Source organism: Antechinus flavipes, chromosome 2, assembly GCF_016432865.1.
Source record: "Antechinus flavipes isolate AdamAnt ecotype Samford, QLD, Australia chromosome 2, AdamAnt_v2, whole genome shotgun sequence".
Lineage (NCBI taxonomy): Eukaryota > Metazoa > Chordata > Mammalia > Dasyuromorphia > Dasyuridae > Antechinus > Antechinus flavipes.
Genome location: NC_067399.1, coordinates 588,580,986 through 588,600,951, shown reverse-complemented (window position 1 = coordinate 588,600,951; position 19,966 = coordinate 588,580,986). Strand labels below are relative to the sequence as shown.

General features: G+C 32.6%; 1 protein-coding gene across 1 annotated transcript in view; it reads right to left on the bottom strand.

The window, feature by feature from the left end:
• Positions 1 to 909: 909 nt before the first annotated feature.
• The window catches only part of SMC3 (structural maintenance of chromosomes 3), a 50,762-nt gene continuing 31,705 nt past the window's right edge, over positions 910 to 19,966 (bottom strand). The window contains exons 20-29 of the mRNA XM_051981388.1: positions 11,347 to 11,498; positions 10,967 to 11,125; positions 7,724 to 7,831; positions 7,087 to 7,195; positions 6,311 to 6,558; positions 6,001 to 6,213; positions 5,441 to 5,632; positions 5,054 to 5,231; positions 4,049 to 4,155; positions 910 to 2,929 (exon numbers count right to left, since the gene is read on the bottom strand). Of these exons, the coding sequence (XP_051837348.1) occupies positions 2,858 to 2,929; positions 4,049 to 4,155; positions 5,054 to 5,231; positions 5,441 to 5,632; positions 6,001 to 6,213; positions 6,311 to 6,558; positions 7,087 to 7,195; positions 7,724 to 7,831; positions 10,967 to 11,125; positions 11,347 to 11,498 (1,538 nt within the window). The 3' untranslated portion in view covers positions 910 to 2,857. The remainder of the gene's footprint in view (positions 2,930 to 4,048; positions 4,156 to 5,053; positions 5,232 to 5,440; positions 5,633 to 6,000; positions 6,214 to 6,310; positions 6,559 to 7,086; positions 7,196 to 7,723; positions 7,832 to 10,966; positions 11,126 to 11,346; positions 11,499 to 19,966) is intronic.

Below are 19,966 nucleotides of genomic sequence, written 5' to 3'. Positions count from 1 at the left end.
AGTCCCAAATTTATCTTACTATGTACTATCATCTAATATATAATTCTCCATTTTGTTTGCAAGAATAGCAAGACTTTTTTCAAATACGTTAATAAAATATAAGTACATTTTATCTACAACATTCTAATCTTCTAGCCCAGTAACTTGTCAAAAAAAAAAAAAAAAAAAAAAAGGAAAAAGATTAAAATATTTTTCACAACCAGTTATTGAAGCTCTTAATCATCTCGTTAGAAAGTTTTAGAATTCTGTAAAAAATCAGGGTCAAAGCACATTAGCTAATTTTTGGGGGTTTGGGGGGAGGGAAGAAGGGGGTGCTCAGGGAGGAAATCTTTAATCCTATAATATTTCTCATATTCTGGGCAGCTAGGTGATAGAGCACCAGCCCTGAAGTCAGGAGGACCCGAGTTCAAATCTAGCCTCAGATACTTAACACTTCCTAGCTGCGTGACCCTGGGCAAGTCACTTAACCACAATTGCAAAAAAAAAAAAAAAAAACCAACTATGTATTTTTCCCTAGCCCATCTAGTTGTGAATTGACAAATAATCTTCATAAATAAGCATCCCTGGGGCAGCTAGATAGTAGAGTGGATAGAGCACCAGTCCTGGTGTCAGAAGAACCTGAGTTCAAATCCAGCCTCAGATACTTACCATTTTCTATCTGTGTTGATCCTGGGCAAGTTATTTAACCCCAACTGCCTCACTAAAAAAATAAATCAATGAATAAAACCCCCTTGAAATGAAGAGGTTCCAAGTGGACTTCTTAATACTACATTTTACATTAAGGAGGGCTATATATAGAAAAGCTCCAACATATAAGCATATATATATAATATATACATACACACACACACACAGGCTATTATTGTGGAAACTGAGCAAATCTAAAATTAGGAAATATTCATATCCCACTAGGATGGAATTTTGGCATTTTATTGAAACTTCCCTCGAACAGGCTTCATTCAAATCTGTCCATTAAATAAAAGCTTGCTATATTAATGTCAAGGGGCAAAAAGCCAAAATTTTACAACATTTATTAACAACTTTTAAAGTTCGATATCATATTACATTTGTCTTTAAAATGTGAAGAGCTCAAAGACAAAGGGAAAGAACTCATATGTACAATATTTATAGAAGCACATTTTTGTTATCAGCAAAGAACTAAAAAACAAAGACGCATATATTAATAAGGGAATAGTTGTACAAATTATGGTAAATGAATGTTGTAATTGAGAATTACTGCAAACTAAAAAGAAATCACAAAAGGGAACACTGGGAAGACCTGTATAAACTGATGCAGAATGAAATAAGCAGAACTAGTTAACTAATTTTATAATGACTACAACAGTGTAAAAAAAAAAATTTTTTTGGAAAACAAGAATTTTGATGAAATGAATAACCACGTGACTATTGACTAGATCATACCCACAATTTCTAACAAATTAGGTGAGCCTGAGATGCAGAACAGGAATACATTTCAGACATGTCCAATGTATGAATTTATTTTCTTTAGCTATGGTTATTAGTCACAAAAGTGTTATGTTTTTTGTTGTCTTTAATTTAGGAGCAATGGGGGAAGAGGAATAATAGTGAGATAAAAAGAAGAAAAAGAAAAGTGGCTCACTGGAACATTTAAAAAAAATGATATTTGAAAGAAGACAAATAAGGACAATTTGAAAATTAACACATTGAAAACTAACATATTTTTAAAAGAAAGCTATTTATAAAGACTGGTGATCCTGTTCTTGTCTATGAAATAATGAAAAACAAAAATTGTAAGGAGTTTTTTAAAAACTATCATTTTATCTTCATGGCAATCATCTGAAGAAAGTAGGACAAGTTTCATTATCTCCATATAATACAAAAAGAAAATAGTTTTATGATACATGAGATTCATTTATTTGCCCAAGAACACCAAATCAATTTTGATAATAGACAGAGGAATATACTCCTAGTCTCTTGATTCACTAGTTTGTTTCTTTTATTTGTTTGTTTGTGGGTTATTGTTTTTTTTTTGGTAACTTACTTATTGGCCCACCAGCTCTTTCCCAACCTAAAGGAAGTTGTTCTAGTACTAAGGAACAATTTCTACTTAATTTAATGAGTTTTAGACAGAGTTCAGGATGACAGGCCAATTTTTTATACTCACTGTTATTTACTGACCTTTAAGATTTATTTAAAGAAAAGTTTCTCTTAAAATACAATTAATTTTTAAAAAATAAACTAAATCTGACCATATCGAAAAATTTAAAGGGTCAAGATATACTGGGCTAAATGAAGAGAACATTGAAGTTTTCCATTTCAGAAATAGTAATATTCCTTTCAATGAAGTCAAATTTCATTTTAAATACTTTACCCTAGAAGGGAAGAAAGCAAAATTAAAGATGTTACATTTTTTTAAAAAATTCAAATTAGCTATTCCAACTGTAAATGAAAACACACACACTTCTACTAAATTGCAGCCATAAAATCAATCATTTAATTGAAGCTATATATATATTTTTTAAAAGGATGAGGCAGTATATTTGATAAAATTATAATTAGGGAAAGCTATCAAGCATGTCTCAAAAAGATTTAAAACAGCAAAGGGACACTTTACAAAAAGATTGGATAGGAAGAGTTCTTAAACTACAAGTATAAAGATACATAAACAGATTATTTTATAAAAGAATACAGCAACAGAAACATAAAATGAATACACAAGGTCATCCAAAACTAAGAATTCTTGGACCTTCTTAATTAAAATATAAGCTCAAAAACTATTTTAACATTGACCAAATATTTAGTTTGAAATGTACACTTCCTTAGTTGAGGTTTCATACTATACACATCTTCCAAACAAGCTGCCAATAGTTTCCAATTAACCATGAGTAGTATCATCTTCCACAAAGTCTTTGGCCATCTCTGCTGTGATCACATCGATGTGACTAACCTAATAAAACAACACACATTGAAGCACAATCTCCCAAAGTTAAGTCATACAACACTAAGCAATTTCAATATTGTACTATGCAATTATAATATCTTATATAAATGAATATAGTTTTTTAAAACTTTGATAATCTGCTGTGGAAAATTCTGGTGAAATTTACATTAACCAGTTACTATTTAACAATGGTTATTTACCTTATATAATGATATGGCAAATTATAATTAAGCTTCTCAAAGGATTAAATAATTTTAAGAGTGGTCCTCTGGTCTAGTCCATCTTAATTTGTTAAAAACACTATTAAATAATCATTTTATATGTTTGATATTTTATATACAAAATCTACACTAACATTTTAATATAGATTTTTACATATGCAAATATGCCAACATCAATCACATGCATGTTTGTTATTAAAAGCAAATTGTAAATTACTTTAGGGCAAAAGTGTATGCCATTCTTTGCTTTTGTGTTCCCAATGCCTTTCATGACTATCATATTGTAGATTTATAATAAATGTTTACTGAATTCAATGTTTGAAAACACACAGAAGAGAACACAGGAGCCTACAAAGGAAGCATAACTGTATTAAAAAAAAAAAAAAAAAAGAAAGCAGAAAAAGGAAAAAAAAAAAAAAAAAAGCTCAAGTTATGGGATGTTTTCCTAATCCCAGTAAGTTTTTATACCAGACACACATATATGTCTGGCACATGACTAGTTATCAGTAAGTAAACGACTGTTGAATGTGGATAAGTGCTATAGAAACTGACAAATTTCTATAGGGATGCCTCAAAGAAAAAACTTACTAACATCACATAACATCATTATCTTAGCATTAAATCAGATATTGTTCTTTTTTTTTTTTTTTTTCATAATTTAAATGGAAAAAAAAAACCAGAAATCAAGACAAATTATCAGGGTTAGTAAAAACCAGTATTTCACGAGGAAGAGCAGAAAGAAAAAACTTACTAACATCACATAACATCATTATCTTAGCATTAAATTAGATATTGTTCTTTTTTTTTTTTCCATAATTTAAATGGGAAAAAAAAACAGAAATCAAGACAAATTATCAGGGTTAGTAAAAACCACTATTTCACGAGGAAGAGCAGAAAGAATTACCTTATTTCTGAACTTTACACCATAAAATTTGTCAGCTGACTCAAGTAGTTCAGGCCTAAATGTAGTTGTAATAAACTGAGCATGTACAGCAAGTTCCATAATCATATCTGCAAAATTAAATTGCAAAATTAAATGTTATTTATAGAAAATTTCTCATCATAAGTGAGAACTTTACTAAGAATATACATATAACTACTTGTTAGTCCTACAAAGAGGACTAATGACTACTCTGAGGACTATTTTCTAAGAAAGAGTCACGTAATTATGAAATTGTTAGTCTTTTTTTTTTTTTTAACATTTTTATCAGCATGAGGTTAATTCAAATACTTTCACTTTTACAAACAAGCATCTCTCAGATTAAAAAAATGAGCTTTTTCTCAAGTATTTGATACTTTATACAATAAAAGAGTCATTATTTTTTCTTTAAAATTTATTTTTATTTATTTTGCTGAGGTAGTTAAGGTTAAGTAACTTGACCAGGGTCACACAGCTAGGAAGTGTTAAGTGTCTGAGACCAGATGTAAATGCAGGTTCTCCTTACTTCAGAGCTGGTGCTCTATCCACTACATCAACTAGCTGCCCCAAGAGTCATAATTCTTTAAAGAAGATGAAGATTACATCTGTGCAGGTCATATTACAGAAACAAAATTAGTTTATATATTATCTAGCATAACATTGGTACATACCTTCTTCTTTCATTACATGGTTATTCATATACAGAGAAGTATCACAGAGCTTTAATATAAAAGGTACCCATAAAACTTAAGGCAGGCATATTATCTAGATCAAAAGACCACACCAAGCCTCAGGAGATCTGCTTTATTTCTAGCTCATGGAACTCAACTATATAAAACCAGGCTACCATACTGATATGGGAAGCATTATTGATTATTAAAAAGAAATTACTGTTACAGAATTATAACTCTGTGATTCTGTAGAGGATTGATATTATATTTCATCAGGTTCTATTACAAAGGAAAAAAAAGCATGAATTAAAAACCTTACCTGACACAGCCTTTCTATGTTGAGCATCCAAAGCCTGGTCAATCTCATCAAACAAGTAAAAAGGAGCTGGATCACATTTCTGAATTGCAAAAATCAGTGCAAGAGCCACTAAAGACTTCTGTCCACCTGAAAGCTGTTGCATTTCCCGCATTTCACCTTGCTTTCCTGTAAATGATACCTATGAAAATATTAAGTAGTAATAATTACTTAATTATTAATTACTATTATATCTAATAGCTATTGAACCAAAAACAATTTTCCTTAAGAAAGTTTTAAAATATTTGCATCTACAAAGACTAATTTAAATTCTTCAGATACTCCTAAAATTTATCAAGTAAGTTTTTCTATAGCATACTTGAGAAAAGTGAACTCAAAAAGGTGTTTTACCCTTATTCCTACTCCAGTGAATTGGTCAACCGATGGGACACTGCTTTGTGAGCCAGAACCTCTGTCACTTTCAGTACTTCCTTCTCCTTCATCTTGAGACTGACTACCTTCCACATCACCTTTCTTCATCACCAATGTAGCTTTGCCACCAGGTACCAATTTCTGAAAAACTTCACTGAAGTTTTTTGATACCTTAGATAAAAAACAAACAAAAAAAAATTGTGATTTATATTTCCTTGTATAAATCTTACTAAAATAGAAATTATTACAGGTGTTACTTAGAGATGTGATTAAAAGTTATTTCCTTTGAATTGCAACATGACAAATGAAGACAGATATGCTTATAAATGATGGCAAACTGAAATATTCATATAAAATTGAAAACAAAATAGTGACTTGAGGATTGGGAAGCATTGTTCTGTCAAAAGGCTTAATGAAATTCTACTACACGTGAGAAAATAATTCATTTCACATCTTTGTTTCACTCTGTAGGATGGAAAAGAAACCATGACAACACAAACAAAATGCATACAATGGGGCTTAACCTGATTAAACCATACCTGTTTGAAAGTTAGTTGAATAGCCTCATATTTTCGAAGTTCAAGGACATTCATCAGCTCCATGATTGATTTGTAGCCCCTATCCAGCTCTTCCTGTCTCTTAATTAATTTCTCTTTTTGTTCCGAAAAATTTACAAATTGATCTAAGGCTTTTTTATTGACATGACTGTATTTCTTTAGTTCTGTGTTGCATTGTTCTAGTTTGCGAAACAGCTAGAAGAGGGAAAAAAGTAACATTACAGCTCAATTCTCAATAAAATTTTGATATATACAGTAAAATCCATGATTAGTTTTCCAACTGGAAACTAACCTGTTTCAAGCTTAAAGTTTGGTATTTTTCAAATGCCTCCTGGGGAAGTGACCCAAGCTCTCGGATTTTCTTCATACACTCTTCTTTTTTCTTCAGAAGCATGCCTTGCCGGTTTGTCATCTTTTCAAGCTCTTTTGTATCATGGTTTATAGCGTCCATGTGCTCTTTTTCCATAGTTTTCCAGCGCTCCATGCTCTTCTGAAGATCTTTAATTGCAACTTCTGTTTTGTCAATGGAATTGTCCAGATCTAGGTAAAAACATGGGGAAAAATCAGAATCTGATGCACAAAGAATAAGGCTTTGGTTTTGGCAACAATTTAGTAAACTGTCAAGGTTTTATTTGTTCAGTGTATGCTGAAAACAAATATGAAAATTTAAGAACAATTTAATGGAATTAATTAAGTAGTACAAAATATTAAAACACTGAAGAATGATCTTGGAATTTACAGATTTCTCTTATACAAATTTTACACTCAAAAATTCAAAAGTATGACAAACGTTTTAGTTAGTCCAATCCATTTCAGGTAAATTAAGCTATTTTCGTTATAGCATTAGTAACAAAATTTTCAAGTAGCTGGGATCTATTGTTTATAATAAAACTAGACTTCCCAACAAATTATTTATATTGACAAAGAATACACAAAAATAATTAGCACACACTTTAACACTTTGGAATCCTAATGACTTGTAGTATTTCTCCTTCAATCAAAATGTTATGAATTATTTTATAAATGTACAAAAATATAATTAATAGTTTTAGGGAATAAGAAACCAACCATCTGATCGTGCCATAGTATCTTTTACACGTTTGTTGATGGCTTCAAGCTCTGATGTTGTAGCAGTGAGAACAGTACCACCTTCAGTCTCTCTCAATTCATTAAGTTCCTGAAATACACAATGTTGCCATGTATTTAAACTCATAAAGCAATAAAGTATAATTCTCATCAGAAGGCTTTAAAACAGATCAAGCTAAGAGACATGCGAATGTAACTTTTTTTAGAGGTGAGGGACCAAGGGCATTGAATACTGAAGCTGATGTGTTGGTTAAGTTTTGCTGAACTGATTTTTTTCCCCATCTTTCTTTTTTATTCTTTGCTATAAGAAATATGTTCTGGGTTGAGGGAAGAAAGGAAGAACATAATATCAATAAAAAAGATATCAATAAATTATATTCTTTTAAAATATTGAGTAGGGGGGGTGAAAGGAGAGAAGCAGCATAATTATATTACAGGAATATGTAATGACCTTAAGAGCAGGAACTATTTTTCAATTTGTCTTTATGTCCTTAATGGAACCTTCTTGGGAAAAATAAAAATAGGTCTACAATCACCCTCTCTCTATTTATAAAATACAACTATTACAAGCAGCAAGAGATTATCATCAAAAGAATCCATAAAAGAAGAACAACTTTACCTGTTCTACTTGGTCTAAGCGTTTTCTCAGATTTTCATTGAGATAGGTCTCTACTCGAGTTATTATGCCTTCCAATTTAATCCTTTCATTTAAGAGCTGTCTGTTTTCCTAGAATTAAGGAAAAAAGAAAAAGGAGTTATAGATATAAGATGAAATTTCACTATGCTAAAGTAAGGTTTTCTAATATTGATCCACAGATTGATATTAGCTACCATAACAGGTCAATGAAGAATTAACAGGAATATTATTTTATAATATTTGTTGAAAAAGATGATTCCACCTTCCATATAATCCCCTTTTTATGCAAGCTGTTCTACGAATGGTTATTATTTCCTACAACACTGATTCAAACCCTTAAAAAACATATATTTGCAGGAGATACAGAAATTCCATTTAAAATAACTGTATATAATATAAAATATTTGGGAGTCTACCTGACAAGACAAAGCCAAGAATTGTGTTAACACAATTACAAAATACTTTTCACACAAATAAAGTCAGATCTAAACATCTGAAAAAATATTAAGTGCTCATGGATAGGCCAAGCTAATATAATAAAAATGATTATTCTACCTAAAATTTATCTACTTATTCAGGGCCACACCAATCAAAGTGCCAAGAAATTGCTTTATAGAGCAAGAAAAAAAATAGCAAAATTCATCTGGAAGGACAAAAGATCAAGAATTTCAAGTGAATTAATTAAGGGAGGGGGAAAAAAAGCAAACAAAGGTGGTCTAACTGTGCCAAACCTAAAATTACATTATAAAGAAGTAGTTGTCGGAACCATTTGTTACTGGCTAAGAAATAAGAGTAGTGGATCAGTGGAACAGGTTAGGTTCACAAGGCACAATAATCAATAACTTTAATAATCTAGTGTTTTGATAAAATCAAAGACCAAAGAAGAACTCACTATTTAACCAAAATTTCTGAGAAAATTAGAAAATAGTATGCTAGAAACTAGGCACTGACCAACATCTAACTCAGGGGTCTGTAAACTTTTTAAATAGGGGGTCAGTTCACTGTCCCTCAGACTGTTGAAGGGCCGGACTATAGTAAAAACAAAAACTTTGTTTTGTGGGCCTTTAAATAAAGAAACTTCATCATAGCCCTGGGTAAAGGGGATAAACGTTCTCAGCTGCTGCATCTGGCCTGCAGGCCGTAGTTTGAGGACCCCTGCCTAACATCCTATACCAAGGTAAAAGTTAAAACGAGTTCATAATTTAGACATAAAGGATGATACTATAAGCAAATTAGGAGAACAAGGAATAGTCTACCTCTCAGATAGAAAGAAGGAATTTATGACCAAAAAAGATCTAAAGAATATTATGAAATGCAAAATAGATAATTCTGATTATATTAAATTTTAAAAGTTTTTGAACAAACAAAACCAATGCAGCCAAAATTAGGAGGGAAACAGAAAACTAGGGGAAAATTTTACATTCAAAGGTTTTGATAAAGGTCTTATTTCTAAAAATATATAGAGAATCGATTCAAATTTGTAAAACAAGCCATTCTCCAACTGATAAATGATCAAAAGATTTTCAGACAAATTTTCAGATGACAACTTTTAGACAAAGAAATTAAAGCCATTTGTAGTCACATGAAAAAAATGCTCTAAATCACAACTGATTAAAGAAATATAAATTAAGACAACTCTGAGGTACTACTTCCCATCCTCAGATTGGCTAAGATGATAGGAAAATATAATGATAAATATTGGAGGGAATTAAGAAAACTGGGACACCATTACATTGTTGGTGGAGCTATGAATTGATTCAACTATTCTGGAGAGCAATTTGGAACTATGCCCAAAGGGCTATCAAACTGTGCATACAACTAGCAATGTCTCTATTGGGCCTGTATCCCAAAGAAATCATAAGAAAGAAAAAAATACCCATATTTACAAAAATATTTGTGGCAGCCCTTTCTATTGTGGCAAAAAACTGGAAACTGAGTAGACGGCCATCAATTGGGGAATGGTTGAATAAAGTTATGGTATACGAATGTTACGGAATATTATTGTTCTATCAGAAATGATCAGCAGGATGATTTCATTAAGACCTGGAGAGACTTACATGAACTAATGCTAAGTGAAGTGAGTAGAAGAGAACATTGTACACAGCAGCATGATTCTATAATAATCAACTATGATGGACATAGCTCTTTTCAACAGTGTCTCAGGCTAATTCCAATAGACTTGTGATAGAAAGAACCATCTACATCCAGAGAGAGGACTATGGGGATTGAATGAGGATCACAACAAAGTGTTTTCACCTTTTTTGTTGTTTGCTTGCTTGTTTTTTTCTCTCTCATTTCCCCCCCTTTTTGAACTGATTTTTCTTGTGCAGCATGTCAAATGTGTGAATACATTTAAAAGAACTGCACATGTTTAACCTATACTGGTTTACTTGCTGTCGAGGGGAGGAGGTAGAGAGGAAGGAAAGGAAGGAAGGAAAAAAATTGGAACACAAGGTTTTGCAAGGATGAATATTGAAAACTATCTTTGCATGTATTTTGAAATTAAAAAGCTATTCGAGTTTCTAAAAAGACAGAAAAAAAGTTTTTAATAATAAAATCCCCATTATCCATTTTAAAATGCTATCTACTTGTATTTTTCAACTGTTTTTTTCCCTTAAGCATTATATCATCTTTGCCTTCATACCAAATGCCATCAAAATATACTTAATCAAAATGGTGCTGCTACTACCATACACATGATTGTGTGTGTGTAGATATAGCAGAAAATACATCTAAAAATCAGTCAAAATACCTTTTAGATTTCTTGTGCCAATCCTAACTGGAATCAAATTATTTGCATTTATAAAGCAATTATATTACTTTTTGATATTGACAGGTTTCCCAAACAGAAACTAAATATATTCGTATTCACTATAAATAAATAAATGAATGAATGAATGAATGCCTTTAACTTTTAAGATTATTTTTTCCTGCATGATGTTGGCAAGTAGCAGAGTAGAAAGCTGGATTTGGAATCATGAGAATCTAAGTCCAAATACAGCCTCAGATCCATATTTCCTATGTGATCTTAGGTAAGTCACTTAACCTCTGCCTCAGTTTCTCCATCTGTAAAAATGGGGATAATAATAACACCTACCATCCAGGGTTGTTTTATGTTAGCACAGTCCCTTGCACATAATAATTATTTTATAAATGTTAATTATTATTGTTGTTATTAAAAATCACAATAGTAATTACTAAGATTATTTAGCAAACTATACTTACTTGCTGTAGCAGGCGAATTTCATCATTCAAATCATCTACTCGTCTCTGATCTTCCAGGCTGAGCTGAGAGAGTAAATCTGTTCCCAGTTCTGCTTTCAGTGATTCTCTTGTCGATTCCATGGCATGTAAACTTGCTTCTAAACTTTGCAAGCTACGTTGCTATGTGATAGATTGAGTCATTAATATAAATATTCCTCAAGTCAGTAAATAAAGCCAGAAGAAATAAAATATTAAATATATTTAAAATGCCAAATTCTAGATTGTCATTGTTGACATTATTAAAATTAAGTTAGCATAAAATTATCCCTAATTTCAGAGTATTAATAAAAATCTCTAGCAGTTAATCAAGAGAAAGAAATTAAGAATATCTATGTATGTACCTTTGGCATAAAAGTTTTTTCAGACTGCTGTCTCTTTTCTTTCAGCATCTTCATCTCTGATAAAATACTGTCTCGAGATGCTTTGAATTTTCTCTGTTGGGTTTCAATTTGTTGCATTTGATTCATCAGTTGATCAATTTCATTATTAATCCATACAATGTGCTAAGGAAAATTCTGTACAATTTTACATACAATATTATTTTTCCATCTCCTACCATATCCTCTCCATGTACTTTTTACTATTAAGTATCATGTTATCAGAGCAATCTTCCAAAACTCTATGTAACCTAGAGTTACATATTAATGCTTACAGCTACAGACATGTTGTGTATTGATTTGTTTTACTCAATTTCATTCTTTTGTTATAATAATAGGGTAGTTTTATGGAGAATGGCAAGATTCACTGTGAAAAGGCAATAATGTTTAAAAACCATATAAATTTTTTTTTTAAAAACCACCATTTAAATCATGCTATGCTATTATAACCTAATAAAAGCACAAAAAATTATTTCAGAAATGTTATGGGGGGAAAAAAAACAAGAAAACTACTTGTACCTCTTCTAATAAATAAAATCAGATTGATGGTACTATGTATCAACAATTTTTATTCTGTCAATCCTTTGTTTTCTCATTTACTTCATCTTTTATTTATTTATTTTTAATTTTCTCAAATGTAATCTGAGTCCAACACAATCTGGCAATTTTTAATTTGCATTCAGTAGTACTTAATAGAATCAAAACACATTCAACTTCATTAAATGTTTTACCTTTTAAATAGAAGTCAATTCAAAAATTAAACAACACAAACTCACTTATATACACATATATAAAAGATCAGACTCTAATACAAATCACTGCCTGTACCTGGTTCATGTTAAAAAGCTTTTCTCTTTATACAATTGATTCTCCTGACATGACTGCTATTTTCTCATACAAAATCCCAAAACAGAATAATTCATCCTCTTAATAGTCACTCATTCCTTCTGAAATCTTTGTCAATACTGCAACAGCATCTAAAACATCAGTCACAGAATCTGCATCACAGTTCAATATGTACTGTGACAATTTAGAAATAACATTTTACTTTCTACATTATTCATATCTGTTAAATCTATAATTTGCTCACTTAGCAAAATATGATATGACAAGTTGGGGGGGGGAAACTAATGATCTAAACAGTAGTACCATCAACATAAGCTAGTTTGAAATCTCCTACATTTTGAGGTAGGTACTAAGGTGAAGAGAATAGCGATTCACTGCTTTGGAAATGATTGATGCACTTATGTGATAACAAAAAGCATAACAATGCAATTCCTAGTCTATTTCTATCTATGTTAAGGAGAATTAGCTTCTGACTGAAAACAATAACAACCAAAATGGTTCAAAGATAAGGAAATCAGAACATAAATGAGAAACTCTCTAAAAAATTCCTCATACATGCATGGCCTTTCTTTTCCTGTCTCCAACCCCTTGGGGTGGCTGTCCCCTCTCCCTAGAACATATTTCCTCCTAACTCTGGTCTCAGAATGCTTAGTTTTCTTCAAGATTCAACTGGCATGTCACCTCCTCCACAAAGTTTTTCTGGATGCCCTTCTCTCTTAGTACCTCCCCATCCCAAAGTCCTTCCCCCACTCATTTGAACATTGATAACTAGCTGAACTGTAAGTTTACTGAGCGCAAAGACTGTCTTATCTCTGCATGCCCAGTACCTAGAACAGAATTCGCCACATTCCAGGTGCTTCATAAATGTTTGTGAATTGGTTGCTATAAATGAGTTCAAAACATCTGATTCCCAAACAGATTATATTCCAGGGTATTGATGTTCCAGAGTACTGAAAGAAATTTTCACTGAAGTACTATCAGTAATCTTTGAAGCTGTGAAATTGCAGAGATGTCAAAATAGTGAGAACCAAATGTTCCAATTTTCAAATAAACTAAATATAACTTCATATGACTAAAAATCAATACCCACATTGATTTTCTACTCCATATAAAATCATAAACTATTATAATTTTGTTTATACCTTTAAAGTAAATTACTACATTTAAGTAAAAATTAAAGCTGATACATTAAAAAAGCAACTGGCATTTTTTAAGAATTTGAAATATACTAGAACTTCCAGCCAAGATGGTGGAGGGGATGCACACATCTACTTAAACTCTTGTCTTTTCTCTCAGAATAATTTATTTCATGACAAGCCTCGGAATTAGTGTTTGACTGAAAAAACCCACAATTACCAAGAGAAGATATCCCCAAAATTCGCCAGCAAAGGTCTGTTTTTGCTTGAGAATGGGGATGATTAGATCAAGCTCAACTTGAAGGCAGGCAGCAGCAGCACAGCAGACAGAGTAAGACAGACAGCTCACACTAAGCAGACCAGAGGGGGATGGGGTGTGATCTCAGCAGGTTCTGCAGGAAGAGCTTTACTACAGGATTGGCTACTTTGCCCTGGCAGCAAGCCAATAGACAAGCAGAGAAGCTAAAAACACAGGAGGTGAAGACTATAACCCTGAGAAGCTAGCATCTCTTGGGACCTGGCCACACCTACCTGCAGTGTTTTAGCACAAGTCTCAGAGTGCAGGCACAGCACAGCCATTGCTATCCTGCTAGTGCCTCGCTGCTGCCCTCTGCAGTCTGTAGAGGAAGCTAGGTAATACCATCCAGCTCCCCCCATTTCCTCCCCCACCCCCCCAAAAAAAAAACAGACTACATTTGTTTTTCTTGTTAGTTTGTTTTCTTTGATTCTTCTTTGACAAAATGAGCAAAAAATTTAAACAGACCTTAACCACTGATAGCTTCTATATGAATGGATAGAGAGCAGACTTTAAACCCTGAGGAAACTAAAAACAGACTGTCTCCAGATGAATTGCCAAAGGAGGATATAATCTGGTCCTCAACACACAAGACTCTCATAGAAGAAATTAAAAAGGCTCTCACAAGAGACCTAGAAGAAAAATGGGAAAAGGAAAGGGAAGCTTGGACAGAGAGTCTGGATAAGTCATCCCACTCATTTAAAGATAGAGTGGATAAAAAATCAAATCCTTGAAGAACAGAATTAGCGAGTTGGAAAAAGAAAATGTCTCTTTAAAAAATAAAATTGACGAAATGGAAAAAAATTACATAGAATAAAACAACTCACTTAAAAATTCAATTGGACAATTAGAAAGAGATATTTTAAAAGTGAGTGAAGAAAATAACTCATTAAAAATCATAATCGAACAAATGGAAATGAATGACTCGAGGAGACACCAAGAATCAGTCAAACAAAACCAAAAAAAGGGAACAATGGAAAAAAATGTCAAATACCTTCTTGGGAAAACAACAGACCTGGAAAATAGATGTAGGAGAGACTCTGAGAATTACTGGACTTCCTGAAAAATATGATGAAAAAAGAATCTGGACACTATTTTCCAGGAAATTATCAAAGAGAACAGCCCAGAAATCACAGAAACAGAGGGTAAGATAGACATTGAAAGAATTCATCGACCACCTACTGAAAGGGACCCTAAAATCAAAACCCCAAGAAATATAGTGGCCAAATTCCAGAACTATTAAACAAAGGAAAAAATATTGCAAGCTACTAGAAAAAAATCAATTCAAATATAGAGGAATCACAATAAAGATTACTCAAGGTCTAGCAGCGTCCACATTAAAGGATCGAAGGGCCTGGAATATGATATTCCAAAAGGCTAAGAAACTTGGTATGCAGCCAAAAATAACTTACCCAGCCAAAATAAGCATCTTTTTCCAAGGGAAGAAGATGGACCTTCAACAAAATAAGTGAATTTCATCTATTTTTGATGAAAAAACCGGCACTAAACAAAAAGTTTGGTCTACAAATACAGAACTCAAGAGAAATCTAAAAAGGTAAAAAGAAATCTTGGGAATTATATTGCTGCTATAAAGATATACAAAGAACACATGCATACTTTGTTCTAGAAACTAAAGGTGGAAAGGAAATTGTACCGGGAAAAGAGTAAAGTGGGGGTATATCTCATGAAGAGGCAAAGGAAACCTATTATATTTGAGATAAAGAATGGAGGGGAATAAACATAGTGTGTAGCTTTACTGGTATCAGAATTGGCATAAAGAGAAAAATATTAGACATTCGATTTATGGTGAAACTTCTCCAATCTCATTGAAAAGAGGGAGGGGAAAAGTGAAAAGGGAAGGAGTAAGCTAAGCAGAAGGGAATACAGAAGATAGAGGAATGAACTCTAATGTGGGAGGAGGAATACTAAAAAGGAAGGCTGTGAGAAGCAAGTGATGCTCACAAGTTTAATACTGGGGAGGAGGGTAAGGGGAAAGGAAAGTAAAAAAGTAACCCCTAAGCAGGGGTTAAGAAGATGGTAACACAGAATTGGTAATTTTAACCATAAATGTGAATGAGGTAAACTCCCCCATAAAGAGGAAGTGGTTAGCTGAATGGATTAAAAGCCAGAATCCTACCATATGTTGTTTACAGGAAACAAACTTGAAGCAGGGAGATACATACAGAGTAAAAGTAAAAGGCTAGAGCAGAACCTAGTATGCTTCAGGTGAAGTCAAAAAAGCAGGGACAGACATCCTGATTTCCGATCAAGCAAAAGTAAAAATTGAATGAAAAGAGATAAGGAAAGGCACTATATCTTGCTAAAGGGTAGCATAGACAATGAAGCAATATCAATATAAAACATATATGCATCAAGTGGTGTAGCATCTCAATTCTTAAAAGAGAAATTAAGAGAGCTGCAAGAAGAAATAATCAGCAAAACTATAATAGTGGGAGATCTCAACCTTGCACTCTCAGAATTAGATAAATCAAACCACAAAATAAATAAGAAAGAAGTCAAAGAGGTAAATAGATTACTAGAAAAGATATGATAGATCTTTGGCGAAAACTAAATGGAAACAGAAAGGAGCACACTTTCTTCTCAGCAGTTCATGGAACCTATTGACCACATATTAGAACACAAAAATCTCAAGCTCAAATGCAGTAAGTCAGAAATAGTAAATGCATTCTTTTCAGACCATGATGCAATGAAAATTACATTCAATAAAAAGCCAGAGGAAAACAGACCAAGAAATAATTGGAAACTAAATAATCTCATACTAAAGAATGACTGGGTGAAACAGCAAATCATAGACATAATAACGTCACCCAAGAAAATGAAAATAATGAGACGTCATACCAAAATGTGTGGGATGCAGCCAAAACCGTAATAAAGGGAAATTTCATATCTCTAGAGGCCTACTTGCATAAAATAGAGAAAGAGAAGGTCAATGAATTGGGTTTGCAACTAAAAATGCTAGAAAACTTCCAGTCAAACACTAAACTTGAAATTCTAAAAATAAAAGGAGAGATCAATAAAATTGAAAGTAAAAAAACTATTGAATTAATTAATAAAACTAAGAGTTGGTTGTATGAAAAAATCAACAAAATAGACAAACCCTTAGTAAATATGATTTAAAAAAGGAAAGAGAGGGGGCAGTTAGGTGGTGCAGTGGATAGAGCACCAGCCCTGAAGTCAGGAGGACCTGAGTTGAAATCTGATCTCAGACACTTAACACTTCCTAGCTGTATGACCTGGGGTAAATCACTTAACCTCAATTGCTCAAGCCAAAAAAAAAAAAAAAAGTTAAGAGGAAAATCAAATTGTTAGTCTTAAAAATGAAAAGGCAGAACTCACCACTAACGAAGAGGAAATTAGAGCAATAATTAGGAGTTATTTTGCCCAACCTTATGCCAATAAATTCGACAACTTAAATGAAATGAAAGGATACCTTCAAAAAAGCTTGCCCAGATTAACAGAGGAAGAAGTGAATAGACTAAACAGTGCCATTTTAGAAAAAGAAATAGAACAAGCTATTAACCAACTTCCTAAGAAAAAATCACCAGGACCAGATGGATTTACATGTGAATTCTACCAAACATTTAAAGAACAATTAACTCCAATGCTATATAAACTTTTTGAAAAAATAGGGATTGAAAGAGTCCTATAAAATTTCTTTTATGACACAGACATGGTATTGATAACTAAACTAGATAGGTTGAAAACAGAGAAAAAAAATTATAGACCAATCTTCCTAATGAATATTGATACTAAAATCCTAAATAAAATATTAGCAAAAAGAATTCAGAAAATCATTCCCAGGAATTAACACGTAGAATTTATACCAGGAAAGCAGGGCTGGTTCAATATTAGGAAAACTATTAGCATAATTGACTATATCAATAACCAAATTAGCAAAAACCATATGATCATCTCAACAGATACAGAAAAAGCATTTCATAAAATCCAACATCTATTCCTAATAAAAACACTTGAGAGGATAGGAATAAATGGACTTTTTCTTAAAATAGTCAGGGGCATATATTTAAAACGTCAGTAAGCATCATATGCAATGGGGAAAAACTGGAACCTTTCCCAGTAAGATCAGGAGTGAAGCAAGGTTGCCTACTGTCACCATTATTATTTAATATTGTATTAGAAATGCTAGCCTCGGCAATAAGAGTCAAGAAAGAGATTAAAGGAATTAGAGTAGGTAATGAGGAAACCAAACTATCACTTTTTGCAGATGATATGATGCTATACTTAGAGAACCGCAGAGATTCTACTAAAAAGCTATTCGAAATAATTCATAACTTTAACAAAGTTGCAGGATACAAAATAAATCCCCATAAATCCTCAGCATTTTTATACATCACCAATAAAATCCAACAGTAAGAGATACAAAGAGAAATTCCATTCAAAATAACTGTCAATGGCATAAAATATTTGATCTACCAAAGGAAAGTCAGGAATTATATGAACAAAATTACAAAATACTTTCCACACAAATAAAGTCAGATTTAAATAATTGGAAAAATATTAAGTACTCTTGGACAAGCCGAGCAAATATAATAAAGATGACAATACTCCCTAATCTATTTATTTAATGCTATACCAGACTCCCAAGAAAATATTTTAATGATCTAGAAAAAATAACAACAAAATTCATATGGAAGAATAAAAGGTCGAGAATCTCAAGGGAATTAATAAAAAAAAAAAAGAAACATATGAAGGTGGCCTAGATATACCCTGATCTAAAACTATATTATAAAGCAGCAGTCACCAAAACCATTTGGTAGTGGCTAAGAAATAGATTAGTTGATCAGTAGAATAGGTTAGATTCACAGGACAAAATAGTCAATAACTATAGCAATCTAGTGTTTGACAAACCCAACGATCCCAACTTTTGGGATAAGAATTCATAATTTGACAAAAACTGCTAGGAAAACTGGAAAGTAGTACGGCAGAAATTAGGCATGGACCCACATTTAACATTGTACACCAAGATAAGATCAAAATGGGTCCATGATTTAGGCATAAAGAACAAGATTATAAATAGAGGAACATAGGATAGTTTACCTCTCAGACTTATGGAGGAGGAAGAAATTTGTGACCAAAGATGAACTAGAAATTATTATTGATCACAATATAGAAAATTTTGATTATGTCAAATTAAAAAGCCTTTGTACAAACAAAACTAATGCAAACAAGATTAGAAGGGAAGCAACAAACTGGGAAAACAATTTCACAGTTAAAGGTTCTGATAAAGGCCTCATTTCCAAAATATATAGAGAATTGACTCCAATTTATAAGAAATCAAGCCATTCTCCAATTGATAAATGGTCAAAGGATATGAACAGACAATTTTCAGATGACGAAATTGAAACTATTTCCACTCATATGAAAGAGTGTTCCAAATCACTATTGATCAGAGAAATGCAAATTAAGACAACTCTGAGATACCACTACACACCTGTCAGATTGGCTAAGAAGACAGGAAAAAATAATGATGAATGTTGGAGGGGATGAGGGAAAACTGGGACACTGATGCATTATTGGTGGAGTTGTGAACGAATCCAACCATTCTGGAGAGCAATCTGGAATTATGCCCAAAAAGTTATCAAACTGTGTATACCCTTTGATCCAGCAGTGCTACTACTGGGCTTATACCCCAAAGAGATACTAAAGAAGGGAAAGGGACCTGCATGTGCCAAAATGTTTGTGGCAGCCCTGTTTGCAATGGCTAGAAACTGGAAAATGAATGGATGCCCATCAATTGGAGAATGGTTGGGTAAATTGTGGTATATGAATGTCATGGAATATTATTGTTCTGTAAGAAATGACCAGCAGGATGAATACAGAGAGGCTTGGAGAGACTTACATGAACTGATGCTAAGTGAAATGAGCAGAACCAAGAGATCATTATATACTTCAACAACGATACTGTATGAGGATGTATTCTGATGGAAGTGGATAGCTTCAACAAAGCGAAGATCTACTTTAGCTCCAATTGATCAATGATGGACAGAATCAGCTACACCCAGAGAAGGAACACTAGAGGAAACGAGTGTGAACTGTTTGCATTTTTGTTTTTCTTCTCAGGTTATTTTTACCTTCTGAATCCAATTCTTCCTGTGCAACAAGAGAACTGTTAGGTTCTACACACATATGTATCTAGGATATATTATAACATATTAAACAGTATAAGACTGCTTGCCATCTAGGGAAGGGGGTGGAGATGGGGAAGGGAAAAGTTGGAACAGAAGTGAGTGTAAGGGATAATGTTGTAAAAAAAAACATTACCCAT